General features: G+C 46.3%; 1 protein-coding gene and 1 pseudogene across 1 annotated transcript in view; one reads left to right on the top strand and one right to left on the bottom strand.

The window, feature by feature from the left end:
* Positions 1-10,594: 10,594 nt before the first annotated feature.
* On the top strand, positions 10,595-14,644 carry LOC146650441 (uncharacterized; annotated as a pseudogene).
* Positions 13,122-19,695, bottom strand: part of LOC146650439 (uncharacterized) — a 153,374-nt gene continuing 146,800 nt past the window's right edge. The window contains exons 12-13 of the mRNA XM_085385460.1: positions 18,055-18,101; positions 13,122-17,906 (exon numbers count right to left, since the gene is read on the bottom strand). Of these exons, the coding sequence (XP_085241586.1) occupies positions 17,386-17,906; positions 18,055-18,101 (568 nt within the window). The 3' untranslated portion in view covers positions 13,122-17,385. The remainder of the gene's footprint in view (positions 17,907-18,054; positions 18,102-19,695) is intronic.

Below are 19,695 nucleotides of genomic sequence, written 5' to 3'. Positions count from 1 at the left end.
CGGGACCATTTTCGAGGTCTACGAATCAAAACAAACACACTGTGTTGGAACGACGATTACAAGATGCTTAAAAGCAGCTCAAAAGAGAATGGACTGTATAGAGACCGATTGCGTCCAGAGGCGAAGCGGCAGTACTTGCAGAAAATAGCGTGCAGTGGAAATGTGGACCCGTATGAAATACGGCCGTGGAGTAGAAACCCTGAAGACGTAGCCTGACATATTCTCGTACCTTATCTGTGGAGTCAGCGCGTACAAGTCGTCATTCAAACAAAGGTAAGTCAGCTCGAGTACTGCGTGTGAAATGCGTTTGATTTCCCTGCAAACATTCACATTAGTGCAGCATAAATTCATTCATGAAGGGAAATTACAGTGAGAACATGTGGAGGCTGTTAGAGGGAGAAGATAGTGAGTTCAGTGCAGGGCTGTGCAGAGAGGTTTAAAGGGGCGGGTGCTCAAAGTTAAAAAGGGGCACATTGAACCAGGCTGAATAACAACAACACACATTCATCAAGAATCTAATATAGGAAGGGCAGGGCTGTGTTGGTCTGAGACTGTAGACATTAAAAAGTCCACAGGAGAGATGGTAGCTGATTAAACAAGTGTCATGAGATAATAACAAAATGCAAAGATTGGTGACAGCGCTTGGAACCATAAGGCAACAAAAAACTATGTATGTAAAAAAAAAATATATATATATATCTATATATATATTTTTTTTTTTGCCCCACTGTATGTATATATATACATACAGTGGGGCAAAAAAGTATTTAGTCAGCCACCGATTGTGCAAGTTCCCCCACTTAAAATGATGACAGAGGTCAGTAATTTGCACCAGAGGTACACTTCAACTGTGAGAGACAGAATGTGAAAAAAAAATCCATGAATTCACATGGTAGGATTTGTAAAGAATTTATTCGTAAATTAGGGTGGAAAATAAGTATTTGGTCACCTCAAACATGGAAAATCTCTGGCTCTCACAGACCTGTAACGTCTTCTGTAAGACGCTTTTCTGTCCCCCACTCGTTACCTGTATGAATGGCACCTGTTTGAACTCATCATCTGTATAAAAGACACCTGTCCACAGCCTCAAACAGTCAGACTCCAAACTCCGCCATGGCCAAGACCAAAGAGCTCTCGAAGGACACCAGGAAAAGTATTGTAGACCTGCACCAGACTGGGAAGAGTGAATCTACAATAGGCAAGCAGCTTGGTGTGAAAAAATCAACTGTGGGAGCAATCATCAGAAAATGGAAGACATACAAGACCACTGATAATCTCCCACGATCTGGGGCTCCACGCAAGATCTCATCCCGTGGGGTCACAATGATCATGAGAACGGTGAGCAAAGATCCCAGAACCACACGGGGGGACCTGGTGAATGACCTGCAGAGAGCTGGGACCAAAGTAACAAAGGTCACCATCAGTAACACACTACAACGGCAGGGAATCAAATCCCGCAGTGCCAGACGTGTTCCGCTGCTGAAGCCAGTGCATGTCCAGGCCCGTCTGAAGTTTGCCAGAGAGCACATGGATGATACAGCAGAGGATTGGGAGAATGTCATGTGGTCAGATGAAACCAAAGTAGAACTTTTTGGTATAAACTCAACTCGTCGTGTTTGGAGGACGAAGAATACTGAGTTGCATCCCAAGAACACCATACCTACTGTGAAGCATGGGGGTGGAAACATCATGCTATGGGGATGTTTTTCTGCCAAGGGGACAGGACGACTGATCCGTGTTAAGGACAGAATGAATGGGGCCATGTATCGTGAGATTTTGAGCCCAAACCTCCTTCCATCAGTGAGAACTTTGAAGATGAAACGAGGCTGGGTCTTCCAACATGACAATGATCCAAAACACACCGCCCGGGCAACAAAGGAGTGGCTCCGTAAGAAGCATTTGAAAGTCCTGGAGTGGCCTAGCCAGTCTCCAGACCTCAACCCCATAGAAAATCTGTGGCGGGAGTTGAAAGTCCGTGTTGCTCGGCGACAGCCCCAAAACATCACTGCTCTCGAGAAGATCTGCATGGAGGAATGGGCCAAAATACCAGCTACTGTGTGTGCAAACCTGGTAAAGACCTATAGTAAACGTTTGACCTCTGTTATTGCCAACAAAGGTTATGTTACAAAGTATTGAGTTGTATTTTTGTTATTGACCAAATACTTATTTTCCACCCTGATTTACCAATAAATTCTTTACAAATCCTACCATGTGGATTCATGGATTTTTTTTTCTTTCACATTCTGTCTCTCACAGTTGACGTGTACCTCTGGTGCAAATTACTGACCTCTGTGCAAGTTCCCCCACCTAAAATGATGACAATCGGTGGCTGACTAAATACTTTTTTGCCCCACTGTATATATCAGCAATCAATCAGAAAATCATTGGTTCATATTACAATTAACTATGAACAGGCTCCTTAGATGTAAGCAGTTCAGATCTGATGTCATTTACATTCTTCACACAGCACATTCGTCCAGGCTGACAGGTAAACATAGAACTAATCTCAGGTAACATGACTCATAGTAGAGATCCAGTAAGAAAGATTGCAGGCTCTAATATTATTACCACACAATCCAAGGACACACCAACAGCTCAGATTTGTAGAACTATTTAAACAAATGTCTTCTGAATATTCAATTCAGGTTCACAGTGGGGGGGGTTTCGTGGAATTTTTTAAATAAAGTCTGCAACACAGAAAGAGCTGTGATCAAGCTATTTATTACTGCGCCAACACACATCAAACATCACAGTTCAGTCATGTCAGCGCTGCCACAGAGGTCGTGCTCCTCCTCCTTTACGCCTTCCAAGGAAGAGGGGGGAAGTTAAACTGATCCTACCACACTTCACGTGTCTCGCTATGAAACCTAACGCATCAATGGTTGTGCTGTTTTGTGCCCTTGGCCTTATCAGCACCTGTAAAGGGAGTTGTTTTCTCAAACTGCTGAAGTAAGTTCATCTAGTTTTAGCAACTTTTGCAAAGCTGTTTTGCAAAGAAGAATGGGCAAAGATTTCAGTCTGTAGATGTGCAAAGCTGGCAGAGACAGACCCTAAAAGACTGGCAGCTGGAACTGCAGCAAAAGGTGGTTCTACAAAGTGTTGACTCAGGGGGCTGAATAATTACGCACACCCCACTTTGCAGTTATTTATTTGTAAAAAATGTTTGGAATCATGTATGATTTTCGTTCCACTTCTCACGTGTGCACCACTTTGTGTTGGTCTTTCACCTGGAAGTCCAATAACATTGATTCATGTTTGTGGCTGTAATGTGACAAAATGTGGGAAAGTTCAAGGGGGCCGAATACTTTTGAAAGCCACTGTATATGTAGACACAGGACTACAAGTAGAAGATCAGACATGAAAGTGGAGATAACACAGAAGACCTGCAGCAAAGGTCAGAGGTCAGACTGGGCCCCTGGATTCAACAATGAGCCAATGATCATCAAGCAGTGACTAAAGCAGAGCCCTGACGTTCTGACATTCATCACACAGTCAGAACAAATGTCTGCTGATGACTTCATCTCATGAAACGACTGATAGATGTCAGTTCATTGATCAGCTGAGCTGCTGATCTTCATCGTCACAGAAACATTCAGCTTGTTTCAATCAGTAAATAACTCCCACTACTCCCAGTTTGAACTGTTCCCACTCAAAATGCTGTGAGAACAATGATCATTGTAGAACTTCACAAACATCACGTGTTGTTTTCCACATGTAAGATCAGCAAACACACAGAAACTTCCTGTTGCCACACACGGCCTCTAAAATCTCTTCCACGCTTTCTGTCTGAAGTCCACTCTCTGTGTCGGATCCACAGGAAACAACAAGATCTTATTAACATGGTTTTCAATGTGTCTCCTTCCAAAAAGTCCAACCAATGAACAAATGTGTGTATTTGTGGAGGCCGAACAAAAGCATGACACATTTCTCTGTTTCTATAAACTGGAGTCAAACACAAACATGAAGAGTTTCACTGACAGACTCCAAAATGCCCCCACAGTGGATCAAAGGGAAATCCTACAGTGTGGCCAGAGACTCTTAATGGCTCCAACATCAACACATCCACAATGTTGGATCCAGTTCTGCCTCACAGAGTTACTAAGACACACCCTCTGCCAGCATCACAACAGCTCCACCTGCTTCACCTGCCTCCTCAGCATCTGTACACCTGAAGAGAAAAGAAAGGCTCCAACAGCTCAAATCTACAAAGGATTCATGAAGTTTCATCCAACAATAACATGTTTGCCTTCCACAGTGTGCTGTTAGACACCACTGTACCTCTGCCATTTCAAAAAGAGCAGCTTGGGAACATTTTGGCTCCAAACACTTTGTGTTTAAGTTCTTTGTTTTCTTTGTGAAGCCGACAACATCTGGAGCTTTGTGACTCATAGAAACATCATTTTGTTCTTTAGATGACAGCAGATTGGGACTGAATAATCAATCACTATCAAACCAATAAAGACAAACATGCCGATTTTACAGGAACTTTGTTGGAGAAGCTGCAAAGACATGAAACTGGTGGAGATCCCAAACCAGTTGATAGTGCTGGTTATTCCAAATAAAGCTGTTTCCCTTTGAGATGAAATGACTTTGTGTCCTGATATATAATAAAGATGTTGTTGTTTTTGAGCCCCTGTATTAAAAGTAGTTTAAAGTCAGCTTGAGTTTGATGTCTTTATGTCAAAGCTGCTCATGATGTTGAGCTGCTGATGGAATAAAAACAATATAAAAGCATGTAGTCCAGACTTAAATGTAGCCTGTTGTTAGCTGAGGTCCACACACAGTGTTTGACAGTGTAAAGTGTGTGAAAGGGCTGCTGGTGGAGCTCACTAGGATGAGCAGGTGACCATGTGCCACGAGGTGGAGAGCAGCTGGCCTGGCTTTGACCCGGGCCACGCCCCCTTTCTCTCTGCTTTGCTGTCACTTATCTTCACTGCTCTGTCCAATAAAGCTGAAAAAGGCCCCGAATCAAAGAAATCTGCTGCAGCCTCTGAAACGTCTTCTGTTTCCTTCCCGACGGCTTTTTCACCGTCAGCCCATCAGACAGTCCAGCAGCATTTATGATGATGTCATGATGTTGAAGAGGCTGCTACGGTGGCCTCCCATGACCCCCAGCCTCATCACAGCTGAGATGCAGACATTTGAAAACATTCAGCAGACAACTGAATAACAGTCCAACACAACAGTCTGTGTGCAGACACACACTGACCTTTCATAGAGTCAAACACAGCTGGTTGAGTCATTTCTCTGTGAGTCTAAAGTGAATCTAGTATTTGAAAGTCCACTTCCTGTATTTGTTGTTGAAGACTTCTTCAGCTTCTTCTCAAGGACATCAGCTGCTTGTTTGGCAGCAGAGGCAGTTAAGAAGCTTCCTGAAAAACACTGAACAGTGAGTTCACTGTGGCATATGACAGATTCAGCTTTCTGTGTGCAAATGTGTCTGTGTCGACCTTTCAAATGCTGTTGAATCCAAAACATCAGCGGCTCCTCGGCTGCTCACTTCATGCACTTCTGTCTGTGTGACAGTCCAATGACATCACAGCTGTTTCCAGCCCCAGTGTCTCAGGACTGGACACCTTTAAACATGTCGAGGATCAAACAGCGTCCAGCTAAACACACATGAAACTATCAGAGCTGACAATCATTCCAATAACATCTAATGGTTCATGTATGTAGACACAGGACTACAAGGAAATGGCTCTCAGCATCTGGCTGTGGGAACACATGAGTCCCTGTTTGTGTTCAGATTGTGTGCATGTTTTAGACGTGTGTCACATGTAGAAACACAACAATCCCACAATGACACACAGATGTGTTTGACACAGCTGTGCAGCTGTAAGTTGTTTCTAATGATTCATTGAAGCTCTTCTAACATTCTGGAGACGATCAGTACATGAATCTGTTCAACACGACAACAATTTGACTTCAGTGTGAACGTTTGCATTAAATAACCTTCTTCATCCAGCTGACAGCATCTTCATCCTATGATGTGAACAGTTCCTCCTGTTGATGACAAACCTCTGACAGGATCTGCTTGAGGAGCTTTTTCATGTGCAGCTCTCTGAGCTCAGGGCTGAGCTGCTGTTTCATCTTTAAGAGCTGCTGCCTCCTCGCCGGACTTGTTCTCCTCTTCTTCTCCTAATGACACCATTTCTGCTTCATATAAAATTCAATAAAGATGCTGACATGTATCTGTAGCAACAACATCATTGAATCTAGAACAACTGGAGCCAAACCAGTGGCTCTGCTGGGATCACTGGTGAGCCAACACTTCCTTGTTGATGCAGATTTCAGGGCTTCCTTTTGCTCCTCCGTTATAACTGTTCTCTCTTCTCAACACATGATGACACAAAGGAATCAGCAGTGACAAAGATGATGCTGAAGAGAAGCACACACTTCACACATATAACAGAGCAGTGCAGTTACACACACCTCTGCTCGACATCAGGCCTCAAACAAAGACACAAAACACTAACTTGACTCTAAACAGAAGAAACGAGCAGCTGTTTCTGTTCTGTGCTTATTTATATTTGACACACATGCTTCTCTTTGTGCAAACACACATCGCACTATAAGGGTAACCTCGCACACAATGATTGGACAGCACAGTGATGATGCTGGGAGATCCTATACGCAGCAACACAGAAACACTGAGAACTTTAAACAATGATGGAAAGTGTTATAAATGACTTGTTGGCCTCTGATCTGTCACAAACAGCTGAAACGTGTCTCTCATGAGTCACATGAAGGTTTTTGACAGAAAGGACAAAAAGTAGCTGCAGTCAGTTTGTGTCATTTTTATATTTATTCATCTGGGAGAAAAATCTGAGGGACATTAAAATGTGTTTTCAACAGAGACAAGAACATGAATATAACAGAACAGGTAAATGAACATGTTTCAAGTAAACAGCTGGACTGATCAGGTCCAAACACAGAGTGATAAACTTGTCAAACAGCTGTCATATCTTTATATAGAAGCTCTTTATAAATGCTGCTCACTGCAGTCTGTTTACTAATAATGTCAAAGTGTTAGAAACACAGAAACATCAGAATGGTCTTTGTTCACAGAAACCTGTCTGGGATCCTTTGTTGTTCTTTTGATGCAGAGTTACATTATAAATATAAAGAGTTATTTCAGAGTCTCATCAGTTTTCCTGCATGTCTTTATTTAACACATCAGCAGGGCTGAAGCTCTCATGTTAAACACACACTGATCTATGGACACGTTCATGTGTTTCTAACAGAACCAGGCTGTTATCAGCCTGCACTAACATTATGTCACACACACTGAATGTAACAGTGACAGTTTACATCATCACACAATCAGCTGTGATTGTTTCACTGTCATCAAACGAGTCAACAGGAAGTAGAATCAATAGAAACCAATCATTTACTGACAGCATGTCTGATGGAAATAAGTGCAGATTATGTATGAAGTCTAACTGCACACAGTAACTGTGTTACAATAAGGACTTAACAGCGCCCTCTGCTGGAGTGTTTCAGTACTGCGTTAACTAGAATACACCACCTCCTCCTCACACCACCTGCTACAGCTCTACTCTTCTATGACTACAGTCATCCACAGCACTGATGTGAGGTCACATGGTTCATATGTAAGGAGCACAGCTGACCTCAGGTCAGTTTAATGACTGTGAGCAGCAGCTGTGTTATTGTCACTGTGACAGGGAGACACTCTCAGACACAGCGCTCATGTCAGCTTGTTCTCATGCAGGAGGATCAGGAGCTCCATGTTTGTCTTTCTGTTTGAATCATGATGTGTTTGTGCCATCAGAGTCTGTCATGAGTACTCAGGGTTTCACAGCAGCTCTTCTGGATGCTGACGAGGACTCCAACCTCATGTTTCACCTCTCTGAGCTTCTGATGTCTGTGAACACTCGTGTTTCTTCTCTGGGCTCATCTGGACAAAAACACCTTTCTGTGTTTGGCTGCAGCCTCATTCTGACTGACAGGAAGTGTGTTATCCATGAGCTGCACTTCTGTGAGGAAGTTTCCTGCTGTGTTTCCTGTCTGTGGACAAACACGAGTGTTCCAGCTGAGGACTTGCTTCCTTCCACCTGTCCATACAGGACATCACGCTGTCTGCAGCTCTGTAAATGCAGCTCCAGGTCCTTCCACGTGCTGCTCTGTATTTGTGCAGTTTGTAGTGTGTCCTGGGAAACGTAGCACACATGGTGTTCTTCTGCTGTTTCCTCCTTTCACTGAGTGTGAAACACTGACGCTGTGCTGTTGTTCACAGAGGGGAGCTGATTCTAGCTGCAGCTGGACTCTGTCATCTAACTGAATGTGTTGGTGCTGATCACGGGGCTCTGAGGGGGGAGCAGCAGGAGGACTCTGGATGCTGACGTCAGTGTATCTGTGGAAGCTCCCACAGCGTGTCTGTCATTCAATATTGTGCTGTATATTGTATCTATGCAAAGATGAACAGACTGTGTGTTCACTGGTCTCTGTGCTGCAGCTCTGATGTCATCATCACTCCCTCCTCCACCCTCAGCAGTCCCAGCATGCTGCTGTGGTGCACCCCACCCTCACTCTACACCTGAGCCACAGACCACACCCTCCACCTCAATATACACCACAGTTTTCTCTGCTGTGGAAATGAGATCAGGAGGAAATCATCATTATTATTATTTAATAAACGCTCACATTAATGTGGGCTTATTTGTTTCATATTAGAAACATTAGTTGAGTGTTTTTAGTATAAAATGGTCAAAGTCCCTCTTTTTGCTCCTCCCCTCACCTGTGGATGGGCGGTGCTGTTACCGTGGTGACAGCTTGGATGTGTTTCAGTCCTGCCTGGTTATCACTGCAGGAATCTTTCACATTTATTACAGGTAATAACTCTGATTTTTCTGTGTATTATGAACCAAATGTATCCTGATACACACAGAGATGGAAGAGCAGAGGTTTTTTTTTGCAGTTTATGTAGTTACGATGGACTTAATGCATACATATTATTAAAATTAGGGCTATGACAGTTGTATTGATGTATAGCAACTTGAAATGCTCCCACAAATGGCTCCATAGCATGTAAAAATATAACAAAAGCTCTGGCGGACTTGGTTCTGTGGTCAGTCTTAAAGGGTGAAGTTAAACTCTGTAATCTTCACTGTGTCACAGAGTTCAGTGAGTCCCGTTATTCACAGTATCAATCAGATCATCAGAGAACAGCTGATCAGCAATCAGTGGTGCCAACAGCGCCTCCTGTGGTGAGAGGATGCAATAATGCAATGTAGCATTTTTCCACTGAACACTTGCAGTCATGGAAACTGTCTGTTGGATCTGTGTGACGTTGCTTTCTTGGTTAGAGTTCCTCACAAATGTCCAGATGATTCTTCTAATGAGGCGTCGACCATGTTTGCAGCTCTTTGGAAGAAAACGTCGCCCTTTGCCATCCTTACTTTTCTTTGACTTCTTCAAATGCAGCTGAACTCCAGCTGGTATTTTCTTGGACTTTGCAGCTGTTTCTGGTCATCAGTTCATTCCTGCAAACCTCTGAAGCTGAACAACAATGATGCTGCATTGCTGGCTGATCCCAAAAGGTTGATTCTGTTCATCTGGACGTTTTCAGAAACGTTTGCTCACTGATCAGGTGACTTCTTCAGTCTCAGCTGACTGCAGCTTTACAAGCTTACAAACAGCACATTTGCACAATGACTGAAAGCAGCAGCACCTGATATATATGATACTAATATAATACATATATAATCCATACTAATGATGAAGGAACTGAGCTCACAGTCCATTGTTCATTCAGTGAACTACTCAGTTTATTTTGGGCCTCAGAAATGCTCACTCTGTTTGTAAGGCAAGGCAAGGCAAGTTTATTTGTATAGCACAATTCAACAACAAGGTGATTCAAAGTGCTTTACAGAGACATTAGAAACAAAAACAAATAAAAAGCATGATTTAAAATTGATTAAAACAAGCAAATAAACTAACTAACTATGTCAGGGTCCTGGGACTGGGCGACCCAGGATCCCTGGGCAGTCATGGACCTGTGTATTATTATTATTATGTATTTTTGGTGTCGTTTCTCCTTCTCTGTGCGTGTACATATGTGTGTTTCTCTGTGCTGTGTTAGTCTGTGTCCCACTCATATGTTTAGGCGAGGTATGGGTGTGTATGTCTGCGGGTGTGCCTGGAGGATGGAGCTCGGCCACCTGCAGGCCTGAGGGGTGTGGCCCTGCGGAGGGACTGGCCACACCTGAAGTCACACACCTGCCGCTGATCAGGGCTCGTCGGGGGAGCTACTTAGGAGAGTCTTGGAGCTCCCACCGACGCGGGATCATTGAGTTATCGTACCAAGTTAGTGTGTCAGCATATGTCTGTGTTGTTCGTATATGCCCGTCGAGGGTTAGTGTTGACGGCTGCGTCTCTGGTTTTCCTACAGGAGGAGGAGTGGTCCGGAGAGGCAGCACGCACGGGGGTGCGGAAACACAACAGCGGGGGAGCACGAGCACAGATATCGGAGGGAAGCACGCACACGGGGTTCGAGGGAGCAACGGGGAGTTATTGTATTTACAGCCTTTTCACTGTAAATAAAGAGCACTGTTTGCATCGCAGAGTCTGCGTTTTGGGTCCTCCTTTCCCCACATCCCCACGGTCTGCCAGCCAGACCGTGACAGAATGATCCCGCCAACCACCATGGACCCAGCAAACTCAGGAGTTGCCACGGAGGAGAGATCGCTCACGCAGCTATGGGATTACTGCCGGAGCGTAATCCAGGCTGTAGACCCACCCAAGAGACATATACAGGTAGTGTTCTTTGACAATTATCTCTCATCCACTACCTTCACCATGAACATTCTGGACATTAACAAACTTAGGCACCTGGTCGCTAGTTTAAGGGAGAGCTCGAGTTTTGAACTATTTGGCTTGGGTGGTCCGAGCATGGACAGTTCGGCTGCTCTCCTAGAGACTCTAGCCGCTTGGTTTTTCACGCGTCGGCGGAGGGCTTTCCCGTCGGTGCTCGCGGCACATTCGTTTGATCCGCCGTTACGGAAGGCATGCCGCACTCTCTACCATCATCCCATTACATTATCAACCCACTCCTGCGGTTTCAGCCCAGTCAGCTGGCAATGGACCAACAGCGCTCATCACCGCAGTGAGTAAACCCGACTCGTTTGTGTCTATTAATCATGTCATTGAAAATCACAACCCAGATGAACAGCAGAAGACTGTTTCCATACACCCGGCCCCGCCTTCACGGAGGAGAAGGCGTCCTCGCAAGCAGCGTTCAACCACATCCACACTCACTCCTATGCTGGTCGAAGACTCAGGACCAGCGGCTCTGGATGCCACAGTGAGTAAAATGGACTCTGCCGGTGTTATAAATTCCCTTTCTGTAAACATAAAAATAGAAACTGTTTGCTGTACCTCCAAAGACCCAGCAAATATTCCCTCTGAGACTATAAGCTGGGAGCTAGGGAGTTCCGAGCATACAGACCCAAATGACTTTTTGGCTCAGTCTGGCCGCATGGAGACGGAGGTTCTCCCCAGGGCTTCCCCAGAGACCGAACTGGAGGTCTCAGTTGCCTCTGGACCCCTGGAATTTGTTGGGCCAGCTGTAACATTTTCATCCTCTCCACCCTTCATAGTAGCCATCTCACCCTCACCTCAGCCTGCTGCCCAGCTAGTGGCTCAGTCTTCAGTCCTGTCAGCCTCTCACCGTCATCCTCAGTTGGAGGTCGATATGCCGGCCGGACCACCTCTGCCATCATTTCACCCATCTGTCCCTGCATCGCTGTCCAGTCTACCGGGAGTGGCTGCCACACCATCGTCGCCTCCGGATCATCCATCTGTGGCTGAAGCGCAGCCGTCAACTCATCCGCCTGCAGTCACCCCTCAGCCGTCTGCTTCACTGGCCGCTACCTCACCACCCGCACCTGCCCTGCCCGAGTGGGAGCTCTGCGGGCCCCAGTGGGTGCTCAGCGAACGGGAGGAGCTCGCGCTGCCGGAGCAGGAGCTCGCGCTACCAGCCGAGGAGGAGCTCGCGCTGCCAGCCGAGGAGGAGCTCGCGCTGCCAGCCGAGGAGCCCGGCGAGCCGGAGGAGCTCGCGCTGCCAGCCGAGGAGGAGCTCAGCGAGCGGGAGCCGGAGCTCAGCGAGCCGCCAGCCGAGGAGCACCTCAGCGAGCCGGAGGAGCTCAGCGAGCCGGAGGAGCTCAGCGAGCCGGAGGAGCTCAGCGAGCGGGAGGAGCTCAGCGAGCGGGAGGAGCCCGCGTCGCCAGCTGTGGAGCTCAGCGAGCCGGAGGAGCTCAGCATGCCCGAGCAGGAGCAGCTCAGCGAGCAGGAGCAGCTCAGCGAGCCGGAGGAGCTCAGCATGCCCGAGCGGGAGCTCAGCGAGCCGGAGGAGCTCGGCGAGCCGGAGGAGCACTGTGAGCCGGAGCAGCCCAGCGAGCTAATGCCGGAGGAGCTCGGCGAGCCGGAGGAGCTCAGCATGCCCGAGCAGGAGCTCAGCGAGCCGGAGGAGCTCAGCATGCCCGAGCAGGAGCTCAGCATGCCCGAGGAGCTCAGCGAGCAGGAGCAGCTCAGCGAACCACCAGCAGAGGAGCTCGGCGAGCGGAAGGAACAACCGGCGCTGCCAGCAGCCGAGGAGGAGCTCTCGCTGCCAGCAGCCGAGGAGGGACCCGCTCAGCCGGAGCCGGAGATCAGCGGACCGGAGGGACCTCCACGTCTAGCGCGGCCTCCTCGCCATCTACGTCCGGTGCGTCCACGTCAGCGATCGGCGCGTCATGGACCTGGTGCCACGCCTCGCTGTTGCTCACCGGAGCAGCGCCGCCGCCACCGGACCCGTGGCAGGCCACCAGAACCGTTTCGCCGCCACCGGACCCGTGGCAGGCCGCCGGAGGAGCAGCGCCGCCGCCACCGGACCCGTGGCAGGCCGCCAGAACCGTTCCGCCGCCACCGGACCCGTGTCAGGCCGCCGGAGGAGCAGCGCCGCTGCCACCGGACCCGTGGCAGGCCCCCTGAACTGTTTTGCTGCTGCTGCCGGACCCGGGGCCGTCCGCCGGAGCTGCTACGTCGCCGCCGTTGGGCTCGAGGTAGGCCCCCTGAACTCTTTTGTTATGTTGATGGGCCGCCTGAGACTGTTTTGTGGCGTTTTTTCTTTTTGTTGCTCCGCTGCGGGATGCGCGGTCAGACTCTGGGACTGTGACCTTGGGGGGGTTGTTTTCTTCGGGGGTTTTTGCTTGTTTTGGTTCTGCCCTCCGTCCTGGACCTCCCGCCGCCCGCCCTGGGTTGGTTGTACTGTTTTTGGTTTGTGTTTTTGGGTCGTCGGGAGCCGACCCATAGAGGGGGGGTACTGTCAGGGTCCTGGGACTGGGCGACCCAGGATCCCTGGGCAGTCATGGACCTGTGTATTATTATTATGTATTTTTGGTGTCGTTTCTCCTTCTCTGTGCATGTACATATGTGTGTTTCTCTGTGCTGTGTTAGTCTGTGTCCCACTCATATGTTTAGGCGAGGTATGGGTGTGTATGTCTGCGGGTGTGCCTGGAGGATGGAGCTCGGCCACCTGCAGGCCTGAGGGGTGTGGCCCTGCGGAGGGACTGGCCACACCTGAAGCCACACACCTGCCGCTGATCGGGGCTCGTCGGGGGAGCTACTTAGGAGAGTCTTGGAGCTCCCACCGACGCGGGATCATTGAGTTATCGTACCAAGTTAGTGTGTCAGCATATGTCTGTGTTGTTCGTATATGCCCGCCGAGGGTTAGTGTTGACGGCTGCGTCTCTGGTTTTCCTACAGGAGGAGTGGTCCGGAGAGGCAGCACGCACGGGGGTGCGGAAACACAACAGCGGGGGAGCACGAGCACAGATATCGGAGGGAAGCACGCACACGGGGTTCGAGGGAGCAACGGGGAGTTATTGTATTTACAGCCTTTTCACTGTAAATAAAGAGCACTGTTTGCATCGCAGAGTCTGCGTTTTGGGTCCTCCTTTCCCCACATCCCCACGGTCTGCCAGCCAGACCGTGACAAACTAACTAATTAACAAACAAACAAACAAACAAACAAACAAACAAAACAGTATATAAAATCAAAACAGATAAAATCAAAACAGATAAAATCAGTAGTTAAATGTAAGTTTTGAAATTTAAGCTTAAAAGTGTGGATTTGGTGCTTTATTCAAATGCAGCTGAGAACAGGTGAGTCTTCAACCTGGATTTAAATAAACTGAGTGTTTCAGCTGATCTGAGGCTTTCTGGGAGTTTGTTCCAGATATAAGGAGCATAAAAGCTGAATGCAGCTTCTCCGTGTCTGGTTCTGACTCTGGGAACTGATAAAAGACCGGATCCAGATGACCTGAGTGATCTGGAAGGTTCATACTGGGTCAGGAGGTCACTGATGTATTTTGGTCCTAATCCATTCAGAGCTTTATAGACCAGCATCAGAACTTTGAAGTCTATCCTCTGACGGACAGGCAGCCAGTGTAAAGACCTCAGAGCTGGACTGATGTGGTCCACTTTTTTGGTCTTAGTGAGGACTCGAGCAGCAGAGTTCTGAATGAGCTGTAGTTGTCTGACTGATTTTTTAGGTAGACCTGTAAAGTTTAAACCCTTATGCTCCTGCTAGGGCTTTAAGGTCATCGTCACAGTTACTGCTTGCTCAGCCCAGATCTCGACTTAAGACTAGAGGTGATCGATCGTTTGCTCTTGTCGCACCTGTGCTGTGGAACAATCTCCCGATTGGCATCCGGGCATCTGATTCTATTCATTCTTTTATATCACAGCTTAAAACATATTTTTTTAAACTTGCCTTCTCCACCTTTTAATTGCTGGTTTGTTTGTTTGTTTGGTTGCTGTGACCTATTGACCCCTTGTATTAATTCCCTCCTATCTTTCTATTGGTGTCTTTTATTATGGTGGTACAGCTTTTATCTTGCTATTACCCATGTGCTGTAGTCATTCTTATTGGTGGCTTTTATCTGTGAACATAACTCGTTATTTTTATTTTTCCGTTATCAATGTTTGAACCTTTTTATTGTTTTATGTAAAGCACTTTGGTATGCCCAAGGCTTTTAAATGTGCTCTATAAATAAAGATTGTTGTTGTTGTTGTTGTTGATGCTGTTACAGTAATCAAGCCTACTAAAGATGAATGCATGGACTAGTTTTTCCAGGTCCTGTTGAGACATCAGATCTTTTATCCTTGAAATATTCTCGAGGTGATAGTAAGCTGACTTTGTTATTGTCTTAATGTGTTTTTCTAAGTTTAGGTCTGCATCCATCACTACACCCAAATTTCTCGCCTGGTTTGTGGTTTTTAGATGTATAGATTGAAGTTCTCTGGTGACCTGTAATCGTTTTTCTTTGGCGCCAAAGACTATTACCTCAGTTTTGTTTTTGTTTAGCTGGAGAAAATTGTGGCACAACCAGTCATTGATTTCCTCAATGCATTTACCAAGAGCCTGCACAGGGCCTTGGTCTCCTGGTGACATTGTGATATATATTTGTGTGTCATCTGCATAGCTGTGATAGTTTATTTTGTTGTTGTTTATAATCTGTGCCAGTGGGAGCATGTAGATGTTAAACAGAAGGGGTCCCAAGATGGAACCTTGGGGAACTCCACATGTGATACTTGTCTGCTCAGATGTGAAGTTACCTGTTGATACAAAGTATTTCCTGTTTTCTACGTATGTTTTGAACCAGTTTAGTACAGTTCCTGAAAGACCTGTCCAGTTCTCCAGTCGTCTGAGTAATATGTTGTGGTCAACTGTATCAAATGCTGCACTGAGATCCAGTAAAACTAAGACTGACATTTTTCCACTGTCTGTATTCAGACATATGTCATTAAACACTTTGGTCAGAGCGGTTTCAGTGCTGTGGTTCTGTCTAAAACCTGACTGGAAGGCATCGTAGTAGTTATTCTGTTTTAAGAAGTAACTGAGCTGTTGAGAAACTGCTTTTTCAATGATCTTACTTAAAAATGAGAGATTTGAGATCGGCCTGTAGTTGTTCATTTGTGTCTTGTCAAGATTGTCCTTTTTCAGTATAGGTTTGATTACAGCAGTTTTTAGTGATTCTGGAAACACACCTGATAATAAAGAAAAGTTGACGATCTGTAACAGGTCTGACTCTAAAGTCTTTGAGACCTTTTTGAAAAAACTTGTTGGCAGGACATCTAAACAGCAGGAGGAGGAGTTCAGTTGACCTAAGATGTCCTCCAGGTCTTTGCTGTTAATAGGTTGAAACTGTTTCATGGTGTTTAAACAGTTTTTTGGTGGACACAGTACATATCCTGGATCTGCTGTTGATGTACCAATTGCTTGTCTAATTTTTTGGATTTTTTCTGTGAAGAATTTGGCAAAGTCATTGCAGGCCATGGTCGAATGAAGTTCAGCTGCCACTGACACAGGAGGGTTTGTTAGCCTGTCAACTGTAGAAAATAAGACCCGAGCATTATGGCTGTTTTTAGTGATGATGTCAGAGAAGTAGGACCTCCTTGCACTCCTCAGTTGTAAATTAAAATTGTGAAGTTTCTCTTTATAGATGTCATAGTGAACCTGCTCAGCTTTCCTACACTCTCTTTTTTCATTTTTCACCAGTGTGGAGTTTCTCCATGGAGACTTTTTCCTTCCAGAGATAACCTTCACCTTAATGGGAGCAATAGTGTCCATTACATTTAACATGTTAGCATTGAAGCTATTGACGAGCTCATTGACTGACCCTCTGGACAGGTCAGGTGTTAATGGGAAGACCTGGTTAAAAATTGCACTACTGTGTTCAGTTATACACCGTTTTGTGATCACTGTTGTTGATATATTTATGTGGGCTGAGATTTTACTTTCAAAGAAAACACAGTAATGATCAGACAGGCCCACATCAGACACAGTAACCTTTGAAATGCTCAGGCCTTTGGAGATCAGTAGGTCAAGAGTGTGTCCTCTATTATGTGTGGCCTCTGTTACATGCTGAGTCAGCCCAAAGTTGCCCAGAGTGTTACTCAGGTCTTTAGTCCCTTTGTCCTGAGGGTTGTCCACATGAATGTTAAAATCCCCAACAATAATTACACAGTCAAAATCAACACAGATCACAGACAGCAGTTCACTGAGGTCATTAAAAAAGTCTGTGCAGTATTTGGGAGGCCTGTAAACATTAAGAAACACAACTTTGGATGGGGCCTTGTACATCACTGTCAGCAATAGACTCATTCTGCTGTGTGGACAGGAACACATGTGACATCACTTCCTGTTTGTTTGTGACTGAAGAAGTTTACAAGGAATCATTTAGAAGAGTTTCAAACATCAACTGATTGAATCCATGAATCTGAAAACGTGTTTGTGAGTGAAAGAGACAGACATGTACAGACTGAACTATCTGTTCAACAGTCAGAGTGTTTCTGTAACAGGAGACACTCTTTACACTCCACTCAGCACAGGGACACTGAGGAACCAGGATAGACTGTAAACCCAGGATAAAGAGTTTGAGTGAATGTGGTGTTGAAGGTGTGGAGGTGGATCAGAGTGTCAGAGGAGACTCTGTAGAAGGACAGAGTGCCAGCAGGACAGTCCACATACACTGCTGCTCTGTTAGAGACAGAGGAGGAGGAGATGGATGTTTGTATGTCATTGTGCCAGACATGACGAGGACCATCATCAGAGCAGCTCAGACTCCAGGACTGATCATTTCCTCCAAACACACAGTCATCACTGCCTCCTTTCCTGCTGATGCTTCTGTAACTCACTGATATATCAACGCCTCCTCTCCACTCGACCTCCCAGTAACAGCGACCAGTCAGACCATTTCTACACAGCAGCTGACGAACATCAAATCTGTCTGGATGATCAGGATATGACTGAACCTCCTTCACACGTGTCACCTTCCTGTTGTTGTCAGACAGTTGGAGCTTTGTGTTCACTGTGTTTGTGTCGATTGTGAGTTGACAGGAATCTGATGGAGAGAACAAACACAATCCAGCTGCAGTTATTGATCCATCATCTGTTCATTGATTGACACTTTGATGATGACTCCTGACATGATGAAGATGGTTGAATGTGTGCTGCTTTGTTTTCATGAATCCCATTAAAAACACACTTACACTTCCTCAGACCTGGTCTCAACCATCGGACTCCAGCAGGCTCCACCCTGAAAGGAGGAGGGGGGTCAGAGCAGCACAGTCAGCATGCACACATGGACATTACATGGCTCTCACACACACACTGTTACACACTGAGCTCAAAGCTCGGCTCCACTGTTTTATTCAAAGAAATCTACATTTATTTATCAGCACATTTAAAAACAGCTTGAGCCAAAGTGCTGCACAGAGTAGAGAGAAAATAGGAAACATACACAGTAATGACTATAAAGACTGGTCAGGATTGAAAGCTACAGAGTACAAATGTGTTTCCAACCGGCTTTTAAAAATGTCCAGTGTTGGTGACGACCTGATGTGAAGGGCGACTGTTCCAGAGTTTGGCTGCAGCCATCGATAAAGCTCACCTCTGTTTTTACGTCTAGTTCTGGTCAGAAGCTGCTTATCTGCAGACCTGAGGGCTCCACTTGGATTCTTTTGTTAAAGAGAGATAAGATGGAGCCAATCCATTCACAGATTTAAAGACAACCAGATCTGGAAGTGGATTCTACCACGTACTGGTAACCAGTGGAAAAAGCTGGTGATGGGTCGTCTAGCACAGACCCACCGCTGGAACCAGACAATTGATGAGGGAGAGAACTGTGACAGTGCCGTTCCTTCACTTGACCTCAGTCGCTCTCGTCTGCTCCCTCGTAACACTGCTCTTTATTGAGCTTACGTGAATATGCACAAGTTCATTAACATATGACGTCTTACACAGGTATGAACAAAGAGTACCAGTCTGTGCATAGTGTGTGTGTGTGTGTGTGTGTGTGTGTGTGTGTGTGTGTGTGTGTGTGTTTTCCAGATGTGACCCTGTGACACCAAAGCTGGTGCTAAGAGTCCAGCGGTCCCCCTAACAAAGGGCTCTCATACTTAACCAGACACAGAGTAGGTGTCCTCCTACACCAGGGGTCTCAAACTCGTGGCCCGCGGGCCAATTGCGGCCCGCAGGACGATAGTTTTTGGCCCCACCTTAATATGAAAATGTAATGTTAGTTTGATAATGTATGACACTTTACAGTGTTGTGGGCGGAGCTGAATTAACCCACCAATCAGGGTGGGATATGGATCTCAGGGGACACCAGCCGGGCTTGATGCAAGCAGGGAAACATTTCTCAATGAGTCAAAGGCTACGTTCACACTGCAGGCGAAAGCGCATCAAATCCGATTTTTTTGATCCTATGCGACCCATATCCGATCATGCTATGACAGTGTGAACGGCGCAAATCCGATATTTTCAAATCCGATCTGGGTCACTTTCGTATGTGGTACTGAATCCGATACATATCCGATGTTTTAGAAAGCGACTGCTGTTTGAACGGTCAAGTCGCATTAAATCCGCCTTTTACGTCACCGACACAAGACTGAAGCCAATTATCAGCGCCAGAGAAGCGCCCGAGAAGACATCGCGAACGCTTCCTGGCCATCCAGTGTAGATGTCAGTGAAACTGTTGGGAAGACAACATAAACATTTTATTTGTACTGTATAATCTGCAGATTCTGACAGAAATCTACAGCTATCCTTTGAAGCACTGCTCCTCTCTTAAACGGCGATAAGGATCATTATTAGGTTATCTACATTATTATGTAAATAACAAAATAACT

Source organism: Rhamphochromis longiceps, linkage group LG16 (assembly GCF_057381845.1).
Source record: "Rhamphochromis longiceps isolate RC_006_pf linkage group LG16, R_longiceps_female_GT1.1, whole genome shotgun sequence".
NCBI classification, from domain to species: domain Eukaryota; kingdom Metazoa; phylum Chordata; class Actinopteri; order Cichliformes; family Cichlidae; genus Rhamphochromis; species Rhamphochromis longiceps.
This window is presented reverse-complemented; position numbering and strand designations above follow the sequence as displayed.